Raw genomic sequence first — 20,909 nt, 5'->3', positions numbered from 1 at the left:
GGGTACTTATTCTTTTAAAATACAACAGCAATTCCTTTTCTGAAGAAATACCTTGTTCTGCTTTTAAGCACTTAACGTATGTTCTGAAATTTGAAGATAATAATGATACTAACAGTAATTGCATCGTTTGTTAATTATTCTGCACAAAGCACTATATCAAATGGAGTCGATGCGATATAAGCAGGTACGACAAAATCTCTATCCTACAGCTGGGAGGGAGCATGGCTCAGAGGCTAGAGTATGGCAATCCAAAGATATGGGTTCTAACCCGGACTCTGCCACTTACCTTCTTTGTAACCCTGGACAAGTCACTTAACTAACCTGTGCCTCGGTTGCCTCATCTACAAAATGGACAAGTAGTGTTGCCTATGGAGAGAGTACAGGCCTGGAAGTCAGAAGGAACTGATTTCTAATGCCATCTCTCCCGTGCCACCTATCTGCTGGGTGACCTTGGGCAAGTCACGGCGCATCATTTACCACATCCGCAAAATGGGGATTAATATCGTGAGCCCCTGGTGGGACATGAACTGTGTCCAACCTGATCAGTTGTATCTATCCCAGCGCTTAGTGCAGTATCTGGCACAGAGTAAACACTGAATAGATACCATAAAAAACAATGGAGATGAAATACCTGCCTTCCGTCCTTCTTTGACCGTGAGGCCCTTCTGGGATAATGACTGTGCTCAACTCAATTATCTCATATGTACTCCGGTGCTTAGACGAGTGCCTACCACCTAATAAGCACTTGAATACCACTATTATTAGTATTATTGGACTCACAGTCTCAGGGAGAACAGGTATGATACCCCTAATTTAGAGATGAGGAAATTGAGGCACAGAAAGGTTAACTGTCTTGCACAAGGTTACCCAACAGGCAAGTGGCAGAGCTGGGATTTGAACTCAGGCCTATGGACCCCCAAGCCTTTGCTTTTCCCAATAAGCTACCCCGCTTCTCTTCATCCTGTTTCTCTTTAAAGAACTTTGTCACTCAAACAACAGCTCAAATTTTGATATCCATCTGCCAGTTGTGAGAGCAACAGAGTCTAGATACAACAATTAGCTTCTTGATGTGATTCATTAAAGCAGGAAATGGAAATTAATTGTGAGCATATTTTGATCTTAAAAATAGATTCATCTGCATTTGAAACAGATGAATAAAAAACTTACACTTTCCCTCCCAACTCTCACAGCCTCACTCCCTCCATTCAAATATCCCTCACTGTAACATGCTCAAGCACCTTTTCAACATTATTTGATCACTTGGAGAGCCCAGAAATGAGAACCCCTTCCCAAACTCTCAGCTCCCTTCTGCAGCAGCCACATTTCAGCACCGCCCATGTTCACAAAAGTGGCAATATATTGGTTTAAATGATTGCTGGCTTCTAAATTAAAAAAAAAAAATCATCACCACCCATTGTCTATCCCTAGACCCTAAATCTGTTATGGCAGGGAACATGTCTGCTAATTCTGATGTAGGGTACTCTCCCAAGCGCTTAGTTCAGTGCTCTGAACACAGTAAGCACTCAATAAATAACATCGATTGACTGACAGATATCAATTAGGGGTACATGAACCCAGGGAACTTGCACGGAGAAGCGGCGTGGCCTAGTGGATAGAGCCCAGGCTTGGGAGTCAGAGGTCGTGGGTTCTAATCCCAGCTCCACCGCTTGCCAGCTGTGTGACTTTGGGCAAGTCATTTAACTTTTCTCTGCCTCAGTTACCTCATCTGTAAAATGGGGATTAAAACTGTGAGCCCCACATGGGACAACCTGATCACTTTGAATCCCCCAGCGCTTAGAACTGTGCTTTGCACATCGTAAGCACTTAACAAATACCACCATTTATTTATTTATTTTATGTGTGTCCTGGAATTAATTTTCCACCTGGAAAGCCAAGACCTCACGCCTGAAGAGAACCTAGGCCGCCAATCAATATAATTTATTGAAGACTTACTGTGCACAGAGTACAGTACTAGGCTCGAGAGAGAGTACAACGAGTTAGTAGAAATGATCTCTGCCCTTCGGGAACTTAGAATTTAGAGAGGGAGACGGAGTCAAATAAAGCAAGGGTAGAAGGAATTTACATCAGAATTTAAATAAAGGAGCCTAGGGGAAAGAGCACAGGCCTGGGAATCAGAGGACCTGGGTTCTAATATTGCCTCCACCATTTACTTGCTGTGACACCTTGAGCAACTCATTAAATTATACGAGCCTTATCCGTAAAATTGGGGATTCAATACCTGTTCTCCCTCTTAGTTAGACTGTGAGCCCCATGTCGGACAAGGACTCCGCCTGACCTGACTAACTTATCTACCCCAGTGCTAAGGTCTACCCCTCTAGACCGTGAGCTCGTCGTGGGCAGGGAATGTCACCGTTTATTGTTTATTGCTTTCCCAAGTGCTTAGCAGAGTGCTCTGCACACAGTAAGTGCTCAATAAATACAACTGAATGACTGGATGAACAGTGCTTGACACAGAACAGGCTTTTAACAAATAGTATCATTAAACGAATATGACTGGAGAGAGGAAGGAAGTACATGCCAGAAGGTCTGCAAGGAAGTTGAGGTACAATATCTGTTTGTCATTTCCATGTTAAGTCATTGAGGATCGCTTGAATGGCCCCATATTGGGCCTGGTTTCTTCATTAATCATTCAACCACTCAGTGATACTTATTGAGCACTTACTGTGGGCAGAACTCTATATACTACATGCTTGGAAGAGTACAATCTAACAATATAACAGACACATTCCCTGCCCACAATGAGCCAGTTGTGCTTGCCAACACCCATTAGAAATGTAATTTCTGTCATCAGGTAAACAGTACAATGATACCAGCAGAAAGGGAAATCATTTATGGAGAAAAACTAAAAATCAGTTTTCAATCAAGATGAACAAAATGCTATTAGGAACTTACCAAGATACTTGACCTCTATTTTACATCTGTTCAACAGGTTTACTGGGGGACTTTCACAACCACCTTTCAAATATTACTATGAGGATTTAGCATTTTTAATTTCAGTTAGAAATTTAAAATATTTGATAAACCTATCACTTTATCTTCACATGGGTTTATGTTCTACTACTATAAACTGCACCTTTAATCTAGAAAAACCTGAATTAGAGATTAATGTAACATTGGCTTAGCTAAATGTAAAATGATTCAAACCCACCTGTAACTGCAAAGCTTCATGATTTTCCAATCCTTCCACTATTGGGGAAAAGCGTTCTCTGTTATTTCTTTCTGCTGCTGTTGTTATAGCTCCTAAAAGCTTGTCTAAACTGGAAAGAGAAAGAAAAAAAGTCATTAGGCAAATTACTTGAGCTTCCTCTTTACATTATTTTATTTTATGACTAATATTTTGCAAGGCCCATGATAAACTGAAAATATATTTTCTTATTTTATGGCATTTATTAAGCAATTACTATGTTTCAGGCATCGGGGTACACACAATATGATTGGGTTGGACACAGTCCATGTCCCACTTGGGGCTCACAATCTTAATCCCCATTTTAAAGATGAGGAAACTGAGGCACTAAGAAATTGAATGACTTGGCTAAGATCACACAGCGGACAAGTGATGGAGCTATTAAGGAATTTCTAACTTTATTCATTAGAGACTAATATTCCAAATTTACGCTCTGTCACAAACTCAAAATAACCAATCAATGAATTGGGCTGCATAAGGTACAACTATAACTTCAGTGTTTCTCAAATTAAGGAAGTAGCCCAGAAATTGCACCAATTAGTACATTTAGAAAAAGGTGTAATCCAGAGAAAGCATACTAATCTATTTTCAGTTTATTGGAAGCTTTTTCTGAACATGAAGTCTGGTTTCCACTTCATGATTAGCAAAAAGGTTGCTTTATGTCTACAACTTTTTTTTCATTTTGATTTACGGATTTAGTCAAAACTAATTCTAATACACTGAGGTTAGCAATTCTCTTTCAGAAAGACAAGTCCCAAACTCGATCAGAACACCGTGTTCGGTGACAATACTAAGTGTAAGTGGGGAAAGCTTAATACTTAAATGCTATTTTAAAACCACTGAACTTTTGATTTAACATGACATTCAAGTCTAATAAAATATTTTGGTATTTGCAATATTTAAAGCACCCTTATTTTCCATCAGGAATAATTAGGGTGAAAAGAGTAATGAATTAGCTTCATCTTATCAGCACATAAGATGAAGGCCTTGAACTATGCTCTCAAGATGCTCCGAGGGCTAAGTAGAGTGCTCTGTACACAGTAAGTGCTCAATAAATATGACTGAATGAACACCAACAGAAGCCTACAGTTCTCCAAGGTGTGTGGTAAGTAAGGAACTATGACCGACATCAATGAGAGCATTGCCAGGTGCTAACCAAGCTTCAGGGACACGAAATTTTTAGACTACATATAAAGCGCCTCCAATTTCGGAAGGGGAAACCGGTGTGGTTTTCAGAATGATGAAACGATGTACTCAATGAGACTTGTACTCCCAAGCAGACAGATTGCTCAGTTTGGACCCTGAGAAAGAACTGATGGGCTCCTACAAGAACTGCTCTTCAGCAAAGAAAATAGGAAATTGCACAGATGATGATGGCATTTAAGCGCTTACTATGTGCAGAGCACTGTTCTAAGCGCCGGGGGGGGTACTGGGGGTGGGGGATACAAGGCGATCAGGTTGTCCCACAGTCTTATTGCCCATTTTATAGATGATGTAACTGAGGCACAGAGAAATTAAGTAACTTGCCCACAGTCACATAGCTGACAAGGGGCGGGGCCGGGATTTGAAACCGTGACCTCTGACTCCCCAGCCTGGGCTCTTTCCACAGAGCCACACTGCTGAAGAAAGAGTGGTCAAGCATATTTTTGAGTAAAAATGGTGAATCCTTATCCTAAAAGCTCCGGTTCATAACTGTTTCCTGACAATAATAATAATGGTGGTATTTGTTAAGCGCTTACTATGTGCAAAACACTGTTCTAAGCGCTGGGGGGGAATACAAGGTAATCAGGTTGTCCCACTTAGGGCTCACAGTTTTAATCCCCATTTTCCACATGAGGTAACTGAGGCAGAGAGAAGTTAAGTGTCTTTGCCCGAAGTCACACAGCTGACAAGCGGCGGAGCCGGGATTAGAACCCATGACCTCCGATTCCCAGGCCCGGGCTCTCTCCACTGAGCTACGCTGCATCTTTAAGCAAGTAACCATATTTACTGACCACTTACCGGGAGTCTTTCTGCATTATCTATGAAATTGGATCTGTACCCTGTGGGCATTTGGTATTTATTTCATCCACAACCCCACAGCACTTAGGCATAATTGCATAATGTATTCATATTAATACCGGTCTCTTCATCTAGACTTTAAGCTCATTTGGGGCAAGGGATGTGTCTACCTCTGTTGTTTGTACTCTCCCAAGCACTTAGTATAGTGCTCTGCATATACTATACGCTCAATAAATACCACTGATTGCTTGACTAAGGGTACAGTTCCAAATGCATAAACGATATAGAAGGGAGAGGGTGAAGGGGTAATTGGGGTTTGATCACAGAAGTCTTCTTAGAGAAGATGTGATTTTAATACGGCTTTAAATGTGGGGTGACCGGTGGTCTGTCGTTAGGAGAAGCAGCGTGGCGTAGCGGCAAGAGCCCGGGCTCGGGAGTCAGAGGAGGTGGGTTCTAATCCCGGTTCTTCCGCTTGTCTGCGGTGAGATCGTGGGCAAGCCACTTCAGTTCTCTGTGCCTCAGTTACGTCATCTGTAAAATGGAGATTTTAGGACTGTGAGCCCCATGAGGGACCCGATTAGCTTGCATCTCTCCCAGTGCTTAGAACAGGGCTTGGCACAGAGTAAGCCCTTCACAAACGCCATCATCATCATACGAATGGGGAGGGAGAGCCGAGGACTGAGAAAGGGTTTGAGTAACAAAGTCAGCGTTGATATAGATGAGATCGAGGAACAGGGAGTTGCTGGCATTAGACGAGTGAAGGAGGAGGGGGCAAGATGATTTAGAGCTTTAAAGTGGAGGGTGAGGAGTCTCTGTTTGATGCATAGACGGATGGGCAGCCAATGCAGATTCTGAGGAGTGGGGAAATGTGGACTGAACTTTTTGAAGAAAAAAACGATGATTCGGGCAGCAGAGTGAAGTAAGAAGTGGAATGGGGAGAGTCAGGAGGTAGGGAGCTAGGAGGCTAATGCAATAGTGAAGGTAAGATATCATAGATGCTTGGATCACTAAGGTAGCCATTTAAATGGAGAGGAAAGGGTGGGTTTTAGGGATTCTGTGAAGGTAGAACCACAACATTTGGTGACAGATTGAATATGTACATCGAATGAGAGATGTGAGTCGGGTTACGAGCTTGAGACCGGGAGTGTTACCAGGCTATGTGGAAACTAAAATTGGCCAGCCAAAAATTAGGTATTTTGCAGCTTGGCATTCAACATAAAGCCCATCTGGGATAAAGTCCAGCATCTGGCAATTCTTTACATCATTAACACCAGAATTTACTAAGCACCTCTCTCTGCATTTAGGAAATGTTTAGAAAAAAATGCCAGTTTGTCTTCAAGGGATTTAACGCCTAGTGAGAGACAAGAATACAGATAGTCCCCGTTTTACAGCTATTTCATTTGGAAAATGAAGTGGAAAAATCCAAACGAAGAAAGCATACTGTGATCAATCACTAGAATTTTTGAGAGCATACTCTGTGCAGAACTCTGTACTATGCACTTGGGAGAGTCCAACAGAGACAAACCTGTAGCCTCCCCCATTATTTCCTCAAGACCACAGCTACATCGGCACTAATTAAAGAGCATCACCTTGATTAGGTGGCTTTTCTAAGGGGTTTGAATGAAGTGGAGGGATTCATTCATTCAATCGTATTTACTGTGTAAAGAGCACCGTACTAAGCCCTTGGGAAAGTACAATATGGCAAAGAAGAGAGACAATCCCTACCCAAAACGAGCTCACAGTCCAGCAGGGGAGACGGACATCAATGCAAGAAAACAGGTATCAAGATCTCAAAACAAGTAAACAGGCATCGATAAAAATAATAAAATGTGGTTTGGCCAATGGGAGGTGAGGGAAACGTCCCAAGGTTGAAAAGGAAATAGCCCGAGCAATTGGGATAGAGGTACATTAGTCAAGTTTCAGGAACAAAGTAACAGATTTGCCTGGGGAGTACAAAGAGCACCCCTTGCAAAGTCCGACTCGCACTGGACCGCGTTGTGCCCTGGATCGCCACCAGCATCAGGGTTCGACCAGAGTGCACCCTTTGCGTTTCACAAGGTGGGCAAGCTTGGCAGAAAGCTGAAAAGGGTGGGCAAACGTGCACGGCCAAGATCCCGGAGTATGATGGGAGTTTCCAGCATTTCGGGATGATATCGCACTAGGCTGGAGTAATTCACCTCGGGAGCAAATGCACTCTGCAAGTACAGCTCTGGGGTGCGCTTCAAAATAAGCCGCACCCACGTCCACCCACTCGCCCGTTACGTGATGTGTAGGAAGAAAGTTGGTAAGTACAAGAGAGCGCGAGGTGTGCTACGCGGACCACCCTCACTATCGTCAATTCCTGAGCACCACTTCTCGGTTCCGGAACCTTCATGATGGGACTGAGATAAATAGTTCCTTATCTTGGGGGAATTCACTATTACAAACCTATTTACTGCAGAACAGTACTCTTCCAAGAGCTTACTACAGTGCTCTGCACACAGTTAGTGCTCAGTAAATACAATCGTATTTACTGAATGAAAGTATCCCGTCTAGACTGTAAACTTGTTGTGGGCAGGGAATGTGTCTGTTAAATTGTTCTATTGTACTGCCCCAAGCACTTAGTATAGTGCTCTGCACACGGTAAATATGATTGGTTGACTGACTAGAGAGAGAAGAAAGCTGCTGGGTGCCAGGGAATCAGCCGATGAAAGTCCAAGGAAATCATTTTTTCAAGAGTTAATCGATGGTATTTATTTGTGCGTTTACTAATATGAAGAGCACTGTAATGATATAATAATAAGGGTATCTGTTAAGCGCTTACTATGTGCCAAGCACTGTTTTAAGCGCTAAGCGCTTTGGAAAGTACAACAGAATTAGCAGACACATTTCAAGCTTAAAGTCTAGACGGGGAGACAGACATTAACATGAATATGAGAGGACAGATCAATACCTGTTCTCTCTCCTACTTAGACTGTGAGTCCCATGTGGGACAGAAACTGTGTCTGACTTGATTACCTTGTGTCTGTCCCAGCACCTAGGACAGTGCTTGGCATATATTAAGTACTTAAGTACCACAATTATCATTATCAACTGTGCCCCAAACAGCAAAGAGGTCAAAGAGAATTAGAAAAGAGAATACACCATTGAAAATCTTAAGCAGAGGATACCCTTAATAAAATAAAGTTAGCCAAAAATAATTTGGAAGGGATTTTAGACGGAAAAATGACAGGAGGCATATGCAATTTGTTATATTTAAAATTCCAAATGGTACGACGCATGAAATTTAAGTTTTGCAAATGCAAATGAATATCCACCATGCACAGAATTCATTTTGGAAAACAAATCTTAAAAACTAAAATGTGTTTTCCAGGAATTTGTTATATTTGATAGTTATCCTAGACCTCCTTTGCAAATCTATGTGTCAGTTATTTTATTCTGCATTAATGAAAAAACAAACAAACCTATGAATCCTTACTGGATCAAACCAATAATTCAGTCAACTCAATAATCTGTGTGACCTTGGTCAAGTCACAATTTCTCTGTGCCTCAATTCCCTCATCTGAAAAATGATGATTTAAAACCTGTTCTCCTCCTGTAGACCGTAAGCTCCTTGTGGGCAAGGAACATGCCTACCAACTTGTTATATTGCATTCTCCCAAGCATTTAGTACAGTGCTTAGCACATAGCAAGTGCTCAATAAATGTGAGTGATTGTTCAATTGACTGTTCTCCCTCCTCCGTAATCTGTGAGCCCACATAGGACAGGGACTGTGTCCAATCTGATTATCTGGACTCTACCCCAGCACTTGACTGACAGTAACCACTTAAATACCACAATTATTATTATTAATACTCTGTTTCCAAAGAGTGTGAAAGGCATTTGAAGGAAAAGTGGATTTAAGCATCCGAATCTTTAAATGTATCAGAATTACTTTAAATTTTAAGAACCACTTCCTATAGTGGAAAAAACTTAGTGACAGCTCAAATTTTATATGTAATCCCCATCAAAAGACATTTAATTATCTCCAAATGAATAACTTTGGCAGGCCTTATGATTTCCATCCCCTTTCTTTGGAATTTTTCAAATATCTTAAAAGACTGTATCCCCTATATCCTCCTATAATGAAGCTAACAGAATAAGACAAGAAAATGTGATCAAATACTTAAAGAGTTTACGAAACATTTACTGCTCTCAAATCTCCAAACTACAGATGATGTGTTCTTAGTTTATCATCCCTTCACGCTTAGAGATGTTTAAAAAGCATTTCTATCATTTCTGTTCCATTAAGGAAGTGCAAGTCTAGAAATCAGTATAATGTCCATGCACAGAGAAATAATGTATATGCTCCTGCTCATCATTTATCCATACCAATGTAGTGATACTAACTAACCATTTATCCAGTTGCACCAAAATTGGATTAACAAGTCCATTTTTCCACTAAGACAACAAGAACATTCTCTTTGAGGACCTTTTCCTTCGTCTGATTGGGGTTTAGCTTTCAGTGCGCTAATTCCAAGTGCTTAGTAGAGTGCTCTGTACAGAGTAAGCGCTCAATAAATACAACTGAATACATTTCATTACGGCTTTTGAGGACTTTTACTACTTAATCCATTTTCAGTCCAATTTAGCCTTAACTAGATTTTTGTCATTATCAAAATATTTTTATAGTGATAAAAGATTAAACAAAAAAAGATTAGAAACACAGTTTTACCAGACATAAGATCTGTGATTTTATCCTCTAGGACTATATTCAATAAAATGTTATTATGCTCTCAATTACTTCACTGAACATGAAGATAAAACACAAGTGCATACTACTTTGATGTCCTTTGTTTTGCATAAGTCCCAAATATGAAAAGCCATTCCTCTCATTTTTCAGAGATATAGACAGGAGATATATATTTTCCCATTGTTGGGTAGGGGATGTCTCTATCTGTTGCCAAACTGTACTTTCCAAATGCTTAGTACAGTGCTCTGCACACAGTAAGTGCTCCGCACTCAGTAAGTGCTCCATAAATACTATTGAATGAATGAATGAATGAATCCAACAATCTAAGGGTGAATCTACCTGGAAAGAGTGAAATGGAGAGTTCAGCAATTACTTGGTGCATCTGTTCATTATGTAAAAAGAAACTCTGGTAATAAATAAATGTCTTTCCTTGCAATGGAAGCATACTTCACTCTAAATCATTTATAAAATTGACTTCCTCACTCACCTTCTGAAAACACAGCATAAGAATGTTGCCTTTAAATGCTCAAACTTTTGATATTCACCAACTTTTAAGATTTTATCAATTGAAAATACTAATCCCCAGGCTAGGAAAAGCAAACATATAATGATATTTCTTGAAATCTGTATTTTTTAAATTCTCTTTACCTTTTAATACTAGGAAAACACCCACAAAATATACACCATCTCATTAGTCTTATATTTCTGAATGGGATTATTATTACTTACATATTTTCTTCTGCAACAATGCAAATAGCAGAAAGGACTTTGACTATTTCAGTCATCATGTTGGGTTGTTTAGGGTCGATCGCCCTTGCCAACAATAAAAGACTTCTGTCATCTCCTAGGATCCTTTGCAATCCAAACTTTAGAAGAAAAGAAAACAGTGTATTGAAACCAATGTAATACTCTCAACGGTCTAGTTTCAGAAAAACCTATAGAATACATCATTTAACTTATTTAGCAGACTCACATTACGAACCTGGAACTAGAGGCGGTCGAAAAGCTATGCCGCATAAGGTCACTACCCACAATGAATTATGATTTTGTCAGGCAGACCGATCCATATCATTAGACAGAGAGTGGAAGCGACAGCCAATGAAAACCAATGGAATTGCAAAGTTCAGTAAGAGAGCTCTACAGTCCCGATTTACGAGATGTATGAAAAAATCCTGGGATCAGCATATCCTCAACATCTCTACCAACTCTACTGCACTGAATTCTCCTAAACTCTTAGTACAGTGCTCTGCACACAGTAAGCACTTGATAAATATCACCGATTGAGTGATACGCTCAGGAAAGTCCTTATTAGAAAAGGTGAGATTTCGGGAGAGTAGATGGCAAAAGTTTAATCAGGCAAGGTGAAATAGTAAAGGAAGAAAAGGTCAGGATAGCAAAAGCAGGGGCGTGGTTATAAGAATTGGGTAATGAGGAGTTCACTTGGCCAGAAAAAAATAAATGTATAGAAGCAGGAGATAAGGACACTAAAGTAAGCAGCTTCAATTACTCATCACTTGTACCTAAGCTCGTTGTGGGCAGGGAATGTGTCTATTAATACTCTTGTACTGTACTCTCCCAGGGGCTTGGTGCAGCGTTCTGCCCATAGTAAGCGCTCGGTCAATACCATCGATTGATTCTACCCTTTCTGCTCATTTCCCTTAAATGCTTACGGGACTCTCATGTGGGCTTTATGCTTATTTACATTATCAACAGCATACATTGAATGTCTACTGGGTGCTTAGTATTATTAACAATATTTCTTAATAGTTAAAATAAGTGGTATTTTTGAAGAGCTTGCTAAGCACTGGGGTTGATAAAAGGTAATCAGGTCCCACATGAGACTCTCAGTCTAAACAAGAGGGAGAAAAAAAAATAATAATAATAATGTTGGTGCTTGTTAAGCACTTACTATGGGCAGAGCACTGTTCTAAGTGCTGGGGTAGATACAGGGTCATCAGGTTGTCCCACGTGGGGCTCACAGTTAATCCCCATTTTACAGATGAGGTAACTGAGGCACCAAGAAGTGAACTGTCTTGCCCACAGTCACACAGCTGACAAGTGGCAGAGCTGGGATTCAAACCCATGACCTCTGACTCCCAAGCCCAGGCTCTTTCCACTGAGCCACGCTGCTTCTCTAAAAACAGGAAAACAGGTACTGAATCCCCATTTTGTAGAAGAGGAAATTTAGGCATGGTTCTAATCCCGGCTCTGCAACTGATCAGCTGTGTGACTTTGGATAAGCCATTTGACTTCTCTATGCCTCAGTGACCTCATCTGTAAAATGGGGATGAAGACTGAGCCCCACGTGGGACAACCTGATTACCTTGTATCTACCCCAGCGCTTAGAACAGTGCTCGGCACACAGGAAGCACTTACCAAGTGCCATCATTATTACTATTATCATTAAGTGACTTGTCCACAGTCCCACAGCAGACCGGTGGTAGAGCCAGGATTAGAACCCAGGTCCCCGACTCCCAAGCCCATGTTCTTACTACTGGCAACACTGTTAAGTGCTTACTATGGGCCAAATATTGCATTAAGCGCTGGGGTAGATATAAGATAATCAGGGTAGACAAAGGTATTTAATCCCCATTTTTCAGATGAAGGAAACGAGGCTCGGATGAGTTAAGTGACTTGCCCATGGTCACACAGCGGACGAGTGGCAGAGACGAGACAGTACCCACGTTCTCCGACTTGTAGGTTTGTGCTCTTTCCACTAAGCCACGATGCTTCCCCCTTCTAGAATTTGGGTATGTCATTCATGTTTCTGTCCTGACTGTTAAAAGAGGTTTTTGGCAACGGACAACAGAAATAAATGACAACGCCCCTCCCCTTGAGGTATTTACAAGCTAATCAATTTAATGTTGGATTATAAACTCCAAGAGGATAGGGGACCTTCTTCTGAACTGGCTTTCTACCCTCTACTCAGTATAGTATAGTGTGCCTGTTGGAGCTTGAAATATCTGATTGATTTAAATTAGCGATAATGTATAACCGTCTGAGCAGGTTTGGGAATATGGGGGATTTTGCTCTGAGCCCAAAATGGTGCTCTTAATTTACATACCATATGCCAGATCACTTCAGCAAAGAAAAAAATTTCTCCAAGAGAGATACATCTCTCAAACTTAGTGGTTTATCTGACTCAGTGTTTCAGTCAATATAAGCACATTCTCTTACCTTATTATTCATAAATGCTTTGAGGCACTGTATAAGCTTATGCTGATTCTTCTTGTCAATACTTTCTTGCCTGAATGAAAATAAATATGTTAGAAAATATCTCAAAATTTCCACTAAGCTTAATTCAAATGAGTAATTTATTCTTACTGTTTTTTGTCCAGGAGTCTTTCCAGGGTGTCCAATAAGAGTCCAAGACCTTCATGGCCAAAGTTATTTACCCAGCTGCAAAAATAAAAAAAAAGCACAGATAAAATTTTAAATCACAATAATTTTGGATACTAGAAACCCACTTTGAGGCAAGGGTGCCTAATAAGCTGTATTTCATCATACACTCAAACAGTAAGAGCACTAATCCTGTGTAACAGTCATGTTACCTTTACTTTTATTTCAATACTAAAATGAGAAGTCATTACTTTAACACAGAGATAACTCTAAATTGGTTTAACCAAGTCTAAAATATCATTTTTTTTTCCCATTGATAAATTTAAGTGATTCAAGTGAGATCTGAACAGAAGCCTAAATGCCAATAACTTGTCTATGGGAAAAATATAATATGAGATCTGATCACTTGCATGACATTTTCCATGAGTAGAATGAATTATTTGAGAGGGTGATGACAGCCAGAAAATAATTCTAGATATTGAAATGGTACAGGCCAAGTACACTGGTCTTGGGGAATTGGTCTGTTGAAAAAAGTAATAAAAGTCCCTAAGCTTTGTTCTAAAAATAAATTTCTACATAAGTCTGCTAAAGTAAAAACTGGAAGGTTTTTAACAGAAAAAAAGGAATTTGAAATATGCCGAAGTAGACTGGGGATGAACTTATTTTCATTTTAGGACTAACTAAATTCTTTACTTGTTAAAAAAAAATAGGAATTGAAGGAGTAAAGAGATAAGAACTTTAATTATGGCAAAGTCATATTTTCTCCTCAATAATTCCTGCCATATTAAATGGCATTCTTGATATCCAGACTGTAGAGCCAAACATTACATTACAGTCCAGTTCTTCCACTGCAATTTGGCAAAATCTAGATAAACGCTCAGCAAGCCTACTGCCATTTCCACTCCAATGGTTACTAACCTAAACCACAATTATTTTAGAAAAATGTAAACCGAAAACATCATTTCAAATATAAAACTAAAAATAGGAACAAAATAAAATACTCAAAAATTATAGTGCTACTAAATTTCATTTAGACTGTAAGCTGCTTGCAGGCTCGATCCTGGCCACCAACTATATGTAATGTTCCGGGTACTTAATATAGTGTTCTGCACACGGGAATTGCCTAATAAATACTACTGATTGATTGCTCTTGTGGCAAAATGTTGAGAGCGGTATCCAAAGCACATCTCAATACACTTTTTTTTTTTTAAATGTAGCAAGTGGAAATACGTTCTTTATTCTTACATTTGGAGTCCTTCCCAAAGCTGTAATTTTAGGAGTTGGGAGTTGTATTGAATTCTACCCAGAAAGCAAACTCTGGTTGGGCAGTAAATAGGTGGGCAAGGGACTACAGCAACAGGGGGAGGGGGCAGATCTTCATTACGCTTTCATGCATTTAAAATCGCTTCTCATGACTCGGGATACAGTTTCCTCCTCTTTCAGCCACAATTTACACAGCCTCTGACTTGTCCTTCCAAGCACTGTTTTAGACCAAAAGGTCTCTTTTGAAATTGTCCGCTTCCCCATGACAGAAATAATTATTTCCCATCCAACTATTGCAGAGTAACAATGAATTAGAGGCCACACAGAAATGGAAAGTTTTCTCTTCAGATTCATGAGAGCAGGGTTTTAGTCCTTCATTCTAATATTCGCTGATAAAAACCCCCTCTGGTTCTGGTGATCCAACCTGTAAAAGGGTTATAATTTGCCTTTCCTTCCCTACTTCATAGGGATGTTGTAAGGGCAACAGAAGATTATAGGAAGCTGCTCTAGAATGTAATGAGGTAAAAATTCAAGTGTTACTACTGGAGCACAGAAAACAGTGTGGCCTAATGGAAAGAGTTCGGCCCTTCTACCCCAGCTCTCCCTCTTGCCTGTTGTATGACCTAGGGCAAATCTATCAATTTCTCAGTCCCCCAATTTATCTGCAAAATGGGGATTCAGTGTGTATTCTCCATCCTTCCTGGCAAGTGAGCCTCACGTGGAACAGGAGCTGTGTCAAACTTGGTTTTCTTGAATCTCCACCAGAATTTAGTGTAGGCACATAGTAATTTGTCAGTATAGTAGCTACACATTTGAAAGATGATGTATATTGGTTCCCCTGATGTCACTTAACTACTATTCAGTAGGAAACAACCTTCAGAGGACAATGTTTGAAAAGCAGCATGGCCCAACTGGATAGAGGACAGGCCTGGGAATCAGAAGGACGTGGGTCCTAATCCTGGCTCCGCCACTCGTCTGCTGGGTGACCTTGCAAGTCACTTCACTTCTCTGTGCCTCAGTTTCCTCATCTGCAAAATGGGGGTTAAGACCGTGAGCACCAAGTAGGACAGGGGCTGTGCCAACCAGATTAGTTTATATCCACCCCAGGGCTTAGTCCAGTGCCTGGCACATAGAAAGCTCTTACCAAATACCATATAAGAAAGGGGTCTACAAGAGGGAGCACAGCCAAATAAATCTGAATATGGGCGATAGAGCAGAAGCCAGGGCTAGTGCGCAAGCAGAACAGTAGCCACGATTACTCACGTAGATACGTACAATATAAGTATTTTGGGAGTGAGTTAATAATCTGCAGAAACATCCTGCCTTCCATGCAACTCTGGCACTTCAAAAATGTAAATTAATGCAGATAAGACACTTGCGATAATAATTAGAATTCCCTAATTTACAGATAAACTAATCTTCGTGGGTGATGCTAACTCACTATTATCAACAGTAGCATCTATCAGTGAATGTAATCTTGTTAAAACAGAACTGTTTCCTAGTAGAACAATGGCAATAAAGTACGGTTCTACAGCACAACACACAATATTCAAACTTTAAAAGCTATACATAAGATTCCATATATGTATGTGGAAGTTAAACTGTACTAAAAGGCAGTTTTGATTTCCACTGTGGAAATTAAAAAAAAACAGTATTATAATGGTAATTGGCTACAAACTATGATATATTTGAAGCACATAATGACCCCGAATGATGAAATATTTTCTCAAAGGACTTTGTGATAGTCTGGGATAAAGAGGGTGAAAGGATAAAAGGATTCGCTTTTAAGGAATTTTTTTTTTAATCTGCCCCCAACAGAAAGGCAGAGTATTGTTTCCAGCATGATACACCCCAAATCAAATTAAGAATAATAGAAACTGCATGTAATCTTACCTTACTCAATAACTACTCCAGTCTGTCAGTAAAACACAGTGTAAACTATATAAACTAAGTCCATTAAAATAAAAATGAAAACTATCTAGAACATTCAAGTGATATTTTTCCTCTAAGAACTTCTTGAAGGATTCATTGGATTTCTCTCTGAATTGGATTTATTTTTGAATTTTACAAAGCAGCAGGAAAGAGCGGAGCTGGTTTGTAACTATCCACACAATCACAAGGAGTTAAAATTTTATAGTTATGACCTATACCAGTCACTAAGTCTCCTCCCAAAAGCACTGAGGAGAAATCAGAGACAGGTATGCAAGAGATTTGAGTGATCTTTCCACCAGTAAAAAGCTTGAAAATAGAACTAACTCCATATTATTATTAACTCCATGCTATTGATGCCTGTCTACTTGTTTTGTTTTGTTGTCTGACTCCTCCTTTCCAGATCGTGAGCCCGTGGTTGGGTAGGGATGGTCTCTGTTGCCAAATTGTACTTTCCAAGCGCTTAGTACACTGCTTTGCACACAGTAAGTGCTCAATAAATACGAGTGAATGAATGATGATATATTGTGGAGCTTCTCCACAGAGGTCAATTTCATTTGGATTCTTCAGAGGGATATTCCAATAGCAAATGTTTCTCCCCTACCGACTCCGCCACTTGTCTGCTGTGTGAACTTGGGCAAATGACTTGGGCAAATCTGTTACCGATTTGTACATTCCAAGTGCTTAGTACAGTGCTTTGCACATAGTAAGCGCTCAATAAATACTATTGAATGAAATCACTTCACTTCACTGTGTCAATTACCTCATTCCACTTGGGCACAACTTATATTAATGTCTGTCTCCCCCTCTAGGCTATAAGCTCGTCATGGGCAGGAATCTGTCCGTTATAGTGTTATATTGTACTCTCCCAAATGCTTAGTACATTGCTCTGCACACAGTGAGCACTCAATAAATTCAATCGAGTCCTATATTAGTGTTTTTCTCTGCCCCATGCTACCTTACTCGATCAAATATTTAAGGACATTGAATCAAATTGGATTTTCTGAGTTTTATGGTCCTCAAAGTTACCTCTACATCATCTCATTTGACGTGGATGTGAATCGATAGAATTATGCTTACCATTAAAGAATTTTATTCAGTTTATGCACAAAACATTGCTAGATCAGTTTAACCGTTCTTCCCGCTCAGTAATTGTCCGGGGGAAACACTGCCATGAAGTCTTAAACCAATTGTCTTAATCTTGAAATAATTTATTTAATTCCATGACTGTTCCATCATCAATTTCAGGAAGGATTATGAAATAAAAATTGAAAAAAATCAGGAACAGAAGTCTAGGTAATGCTGACAAATATTTGCTTTTCTAAAACTATGAGGTTTATTTAGATGAATGGGAGTCATTTGGGAATATTACTTTTAAATGTGGATAACCCAGTTTCTCATAAATAAATATGGGAGAAAATCATGCATGAAACTATAAGAAGCACAATACTTCCTTTTTGAAGTTGATTTAGCTGTATAATTAGGTTAACACTTAATAAAAACCACAACTACTAGAAAAGTGTTTATTCACTTCCAAAGGTTAATAACAGGACAGAGTCCAAGATTTATTACCCATATATCATTCAGAGAAATTCACAAGTTGTGAAAAACACTTGGGTAATAATGAGTTACCGTTCCAAAAGGTGATATTTTTATTAAAAGTTCCAAAGGTAAATATCATTTAATTTCTCTGTGCCTATTTCCTCATCTATAAACATGGGGACCATGAAGCCCATGTGGGACAGAGACTCTGTCCAGCCTGATTATTCTGTACCTACTCCTGAGTTTAGTACAGCACAGGGCACAAAGTAAGCACTTAAATACCAAAATTATTATCATTACTATTTTTTCAATTTACACTTAGTTTTCAATGGTGTTTCTCTTTCAAATAATATTTTGCCCCACAAAATGTATCTATTTTCCATTAACAGACACAATAAGCTAGCAATCATCATAGACAGTGTTCACTGACTATTAAATTCTGCATTTCAATTAAACATCTATTTTCTGCATACACCTTATAGTGCAGTATTTTTAAAATATACTGTTTACACAGAATAACCGAGACCTTAAATTCAAAGCAAAAATTAATTTAAAGTGCTGAATCTGAATACTCTATCAATACACTTCAATGTTTTCAATGGAGAAAAACATCCACATAAAACCTCATATAAAATATATGAAGAATTCACCCACCTAAATATATACATTTTTTAATGTACGCTAACTCATAAAGGATTTCACTGATAATAAAAGCTTCTCAGGAGATTAAGAGCAGAGGGCCTCTTTTAGATAGTCGATCTGTAGCCGCTATCCTCATTACATTTTGCCCAGAGAAATATATCTGAAAAATTATCTTTTCTAGGCTAATTAGTCTTCACTCTCTGCGAATGAAGTCCATCTTTTTTTGAAGTTACACAGACACGGCAGAAAGAATTACTCAAATGCATATTAGAAAAATGTACAGTTTTAACTTTGTATTAGTTATACCAAAATCAGCAATACTAAGGGAAGAAAAATGTATATTTTAAAAACACCACAAAAGTAACCCCTATGAAGCTGTAGTTTATACCTTGGATTGTGCACAAATGTTAAAGGAGTCTCAAATTAGGCATTTATTGGAATTAATTTATAGTGATATGTGGCAAAAATATCTACACAGAGGGTTTAGGAGTACTCACTTTGCCCAGAAAAACTTAATTCACTTCTGTATTTCAAAAGGGTTAAAACAAAAAGAATTTCACACTGAATTTCATGAGCTGTAATGGCAACTGGTCTCACGTGAAGGAGTCCGATATTAGTCATGTCATTGTTTTATCACTGTTTGTGCAGTGTTAATGGCTAGAGTAGAGGGTTATGTGTTCTGTACATAGGATTGTATTTCTCTCTAATGGTGTTCTATTCCCGGCTGTAATCTCATGCTACAACTCAAATCACCAGATGAAATAAAATGAACGAGAGTTTGAAGCTTCTTGGGGAATTCAGAAAGGTGGTAAAATATCAGATTAGCCACCTGATTTCAAGAATAAAAAGTTCAAAATTGTCATTTCCACTTTAACACACACCCAAACTCTTTATTATTGTCATCTTAAGAAACCTAAAGGGGAAAAAGCGCATGAATAAAACAGAAAGAACGAGACTATTCTTTTTCAATTAATGAAAATGAACTATGTAGGATCCTCCTGCTCGTTCAATTCAAAAGTGGAAATATCCTCAGGAATCCAGGCCCATTTACAGACCCAAAAAAACCACCCAAATTGTTGTTATCAATGTTTTTGGATCCATTCCTGCCAGTTGATGAAGGCACTGAAAATAGGGTATCTCTGTATAACAGGCAAAAGCAATTCCACAGATATGGGTGGAAGCAAGCTTATTCTAGACATACGACTTTTCCGGAGAGGACGGAGTTTAGGACGAGTAACTCGGAAAAGAGCACCAAGCCCGATGGGCTGAGTGAGCTGGCCACTGAGCCATAACGGAGCGTGTTTTCAGAGCAGGGTAAGACAATTGGGCTAAAACAGGCCACCAGGTGCCACTACAGACCATTGGAAGGGAAGGTGAGAACAAACCAGAGCTGTGGAGGTCCTGTCCAGTGACTCCATTTCTGTCTCGGGTTTCCACCTTCAGTAACGATAGGGTCAGCCAAATTGCCCACCCAACCCATTCGGCTACAACTTTGCCAACTCAAGATGGGAAAAGGATAAGAAGAATATGGGAAAGGACTGGACTAGAAGGCGAAGATAAGGATGAGAAGGAAAACGAAATGTAGGAAGAGGAAAAGGAGGAGTCCATGGCCCGAGCCCGGTTTAAAGAGGAAATAGTGGCTATAGGAAATGCTAAGAAAAGACACAGAAAAACATGGTGTCTATCAAAAGGTCTATTTTAGCCACACTTATTTTACATTCCTGCTATATTGCATCTAGTACTGAATACCACCTACGGGACTTTCCTAGCTTAATAAAATCTTAGAGACTTGATTCTAAACTCGGATGATGAACAGCTCCAAAATCTGAAAGGTAAATGATAATTAACAGTAAGAAAGAAAAAAATCCTGAGAAAACAAAATGCGTCACTCCTGTGAACCCAAGTTATCACTGCTAGACGTACGAAGGGTTTCCTACGGTACGTTTAGTGAAAAGAGGGGTTACCTGTCATTTCAATTTTAAAATACTTTCATTTGTATGGTTTCTTCCCAAAGTGATCCAATGCTCTTCGGTGTAGTTGAGCATTGTTAAAAAGGTTGAGTACGATTAAAATGCTGAACGACTCCACGGAAGGAATGCAGAGTTGGCTTATGAGCATCTGGCCACCCTGAGGTGGGGAAAAGTTTTTCCACTCCTTCCTCTATGTGATTTCTTTACGTTGTTGCATTTGCATTTGTGTGGCAAACCTACGGCATCTCTCCGGGGACGGCCTGAGTCTGCCCTGCTCCAAAGCCACTGTGTTTTCATCCCTGGGGTC

General features: G+C 39.5%; 1 protein-coding gene across 1 annotated transcript in view; it reads right to left on the bottom strand.

Moving 5' to 3' along the window:
• DIAPH2 (diaphanous related formin 2) overlaps positions 1–20,909 on the bottom strand; it is a 692,146-nt gene that overhangs the window by 517,008 nt on the left and 154,229 nt on the right. Inside the window, 4 exon segments of the mRNA XM_029067298.2 lie at positions 3,170–3,278; positions 10,647–10,783; positions 13,095–13,164; positions 13,242–13,316. Of these exon segments, the coding sequence (XP_028923131.1) occupies positions 3,170–3,278; positions 10,647–10,783; positions 13,095–13,164; positions 13,242–13,316 (391 nt within the window).

This window comes from Ornithorhynchus anatinus, chromosome 6 (assembly GCF_004115215.2).
Source record: "Ornithorhynchus anatinus isolate Pmale09 chromosome 6, mOrnAna1.pri.v4, whole genome shotgun sequence".
NCBI classification, from domain to species: Eukaryota; Metazoa; Chordata; class Mammalia; order Monotremata; family Ornithorhynchidae; genus Ornithorhynchus; species Ornithorhynchus anatinus.
Note: the sequence above shows the minus strand (reverse complement) of the source record. Positions and strands in the feature narration are given on the sequence as shown.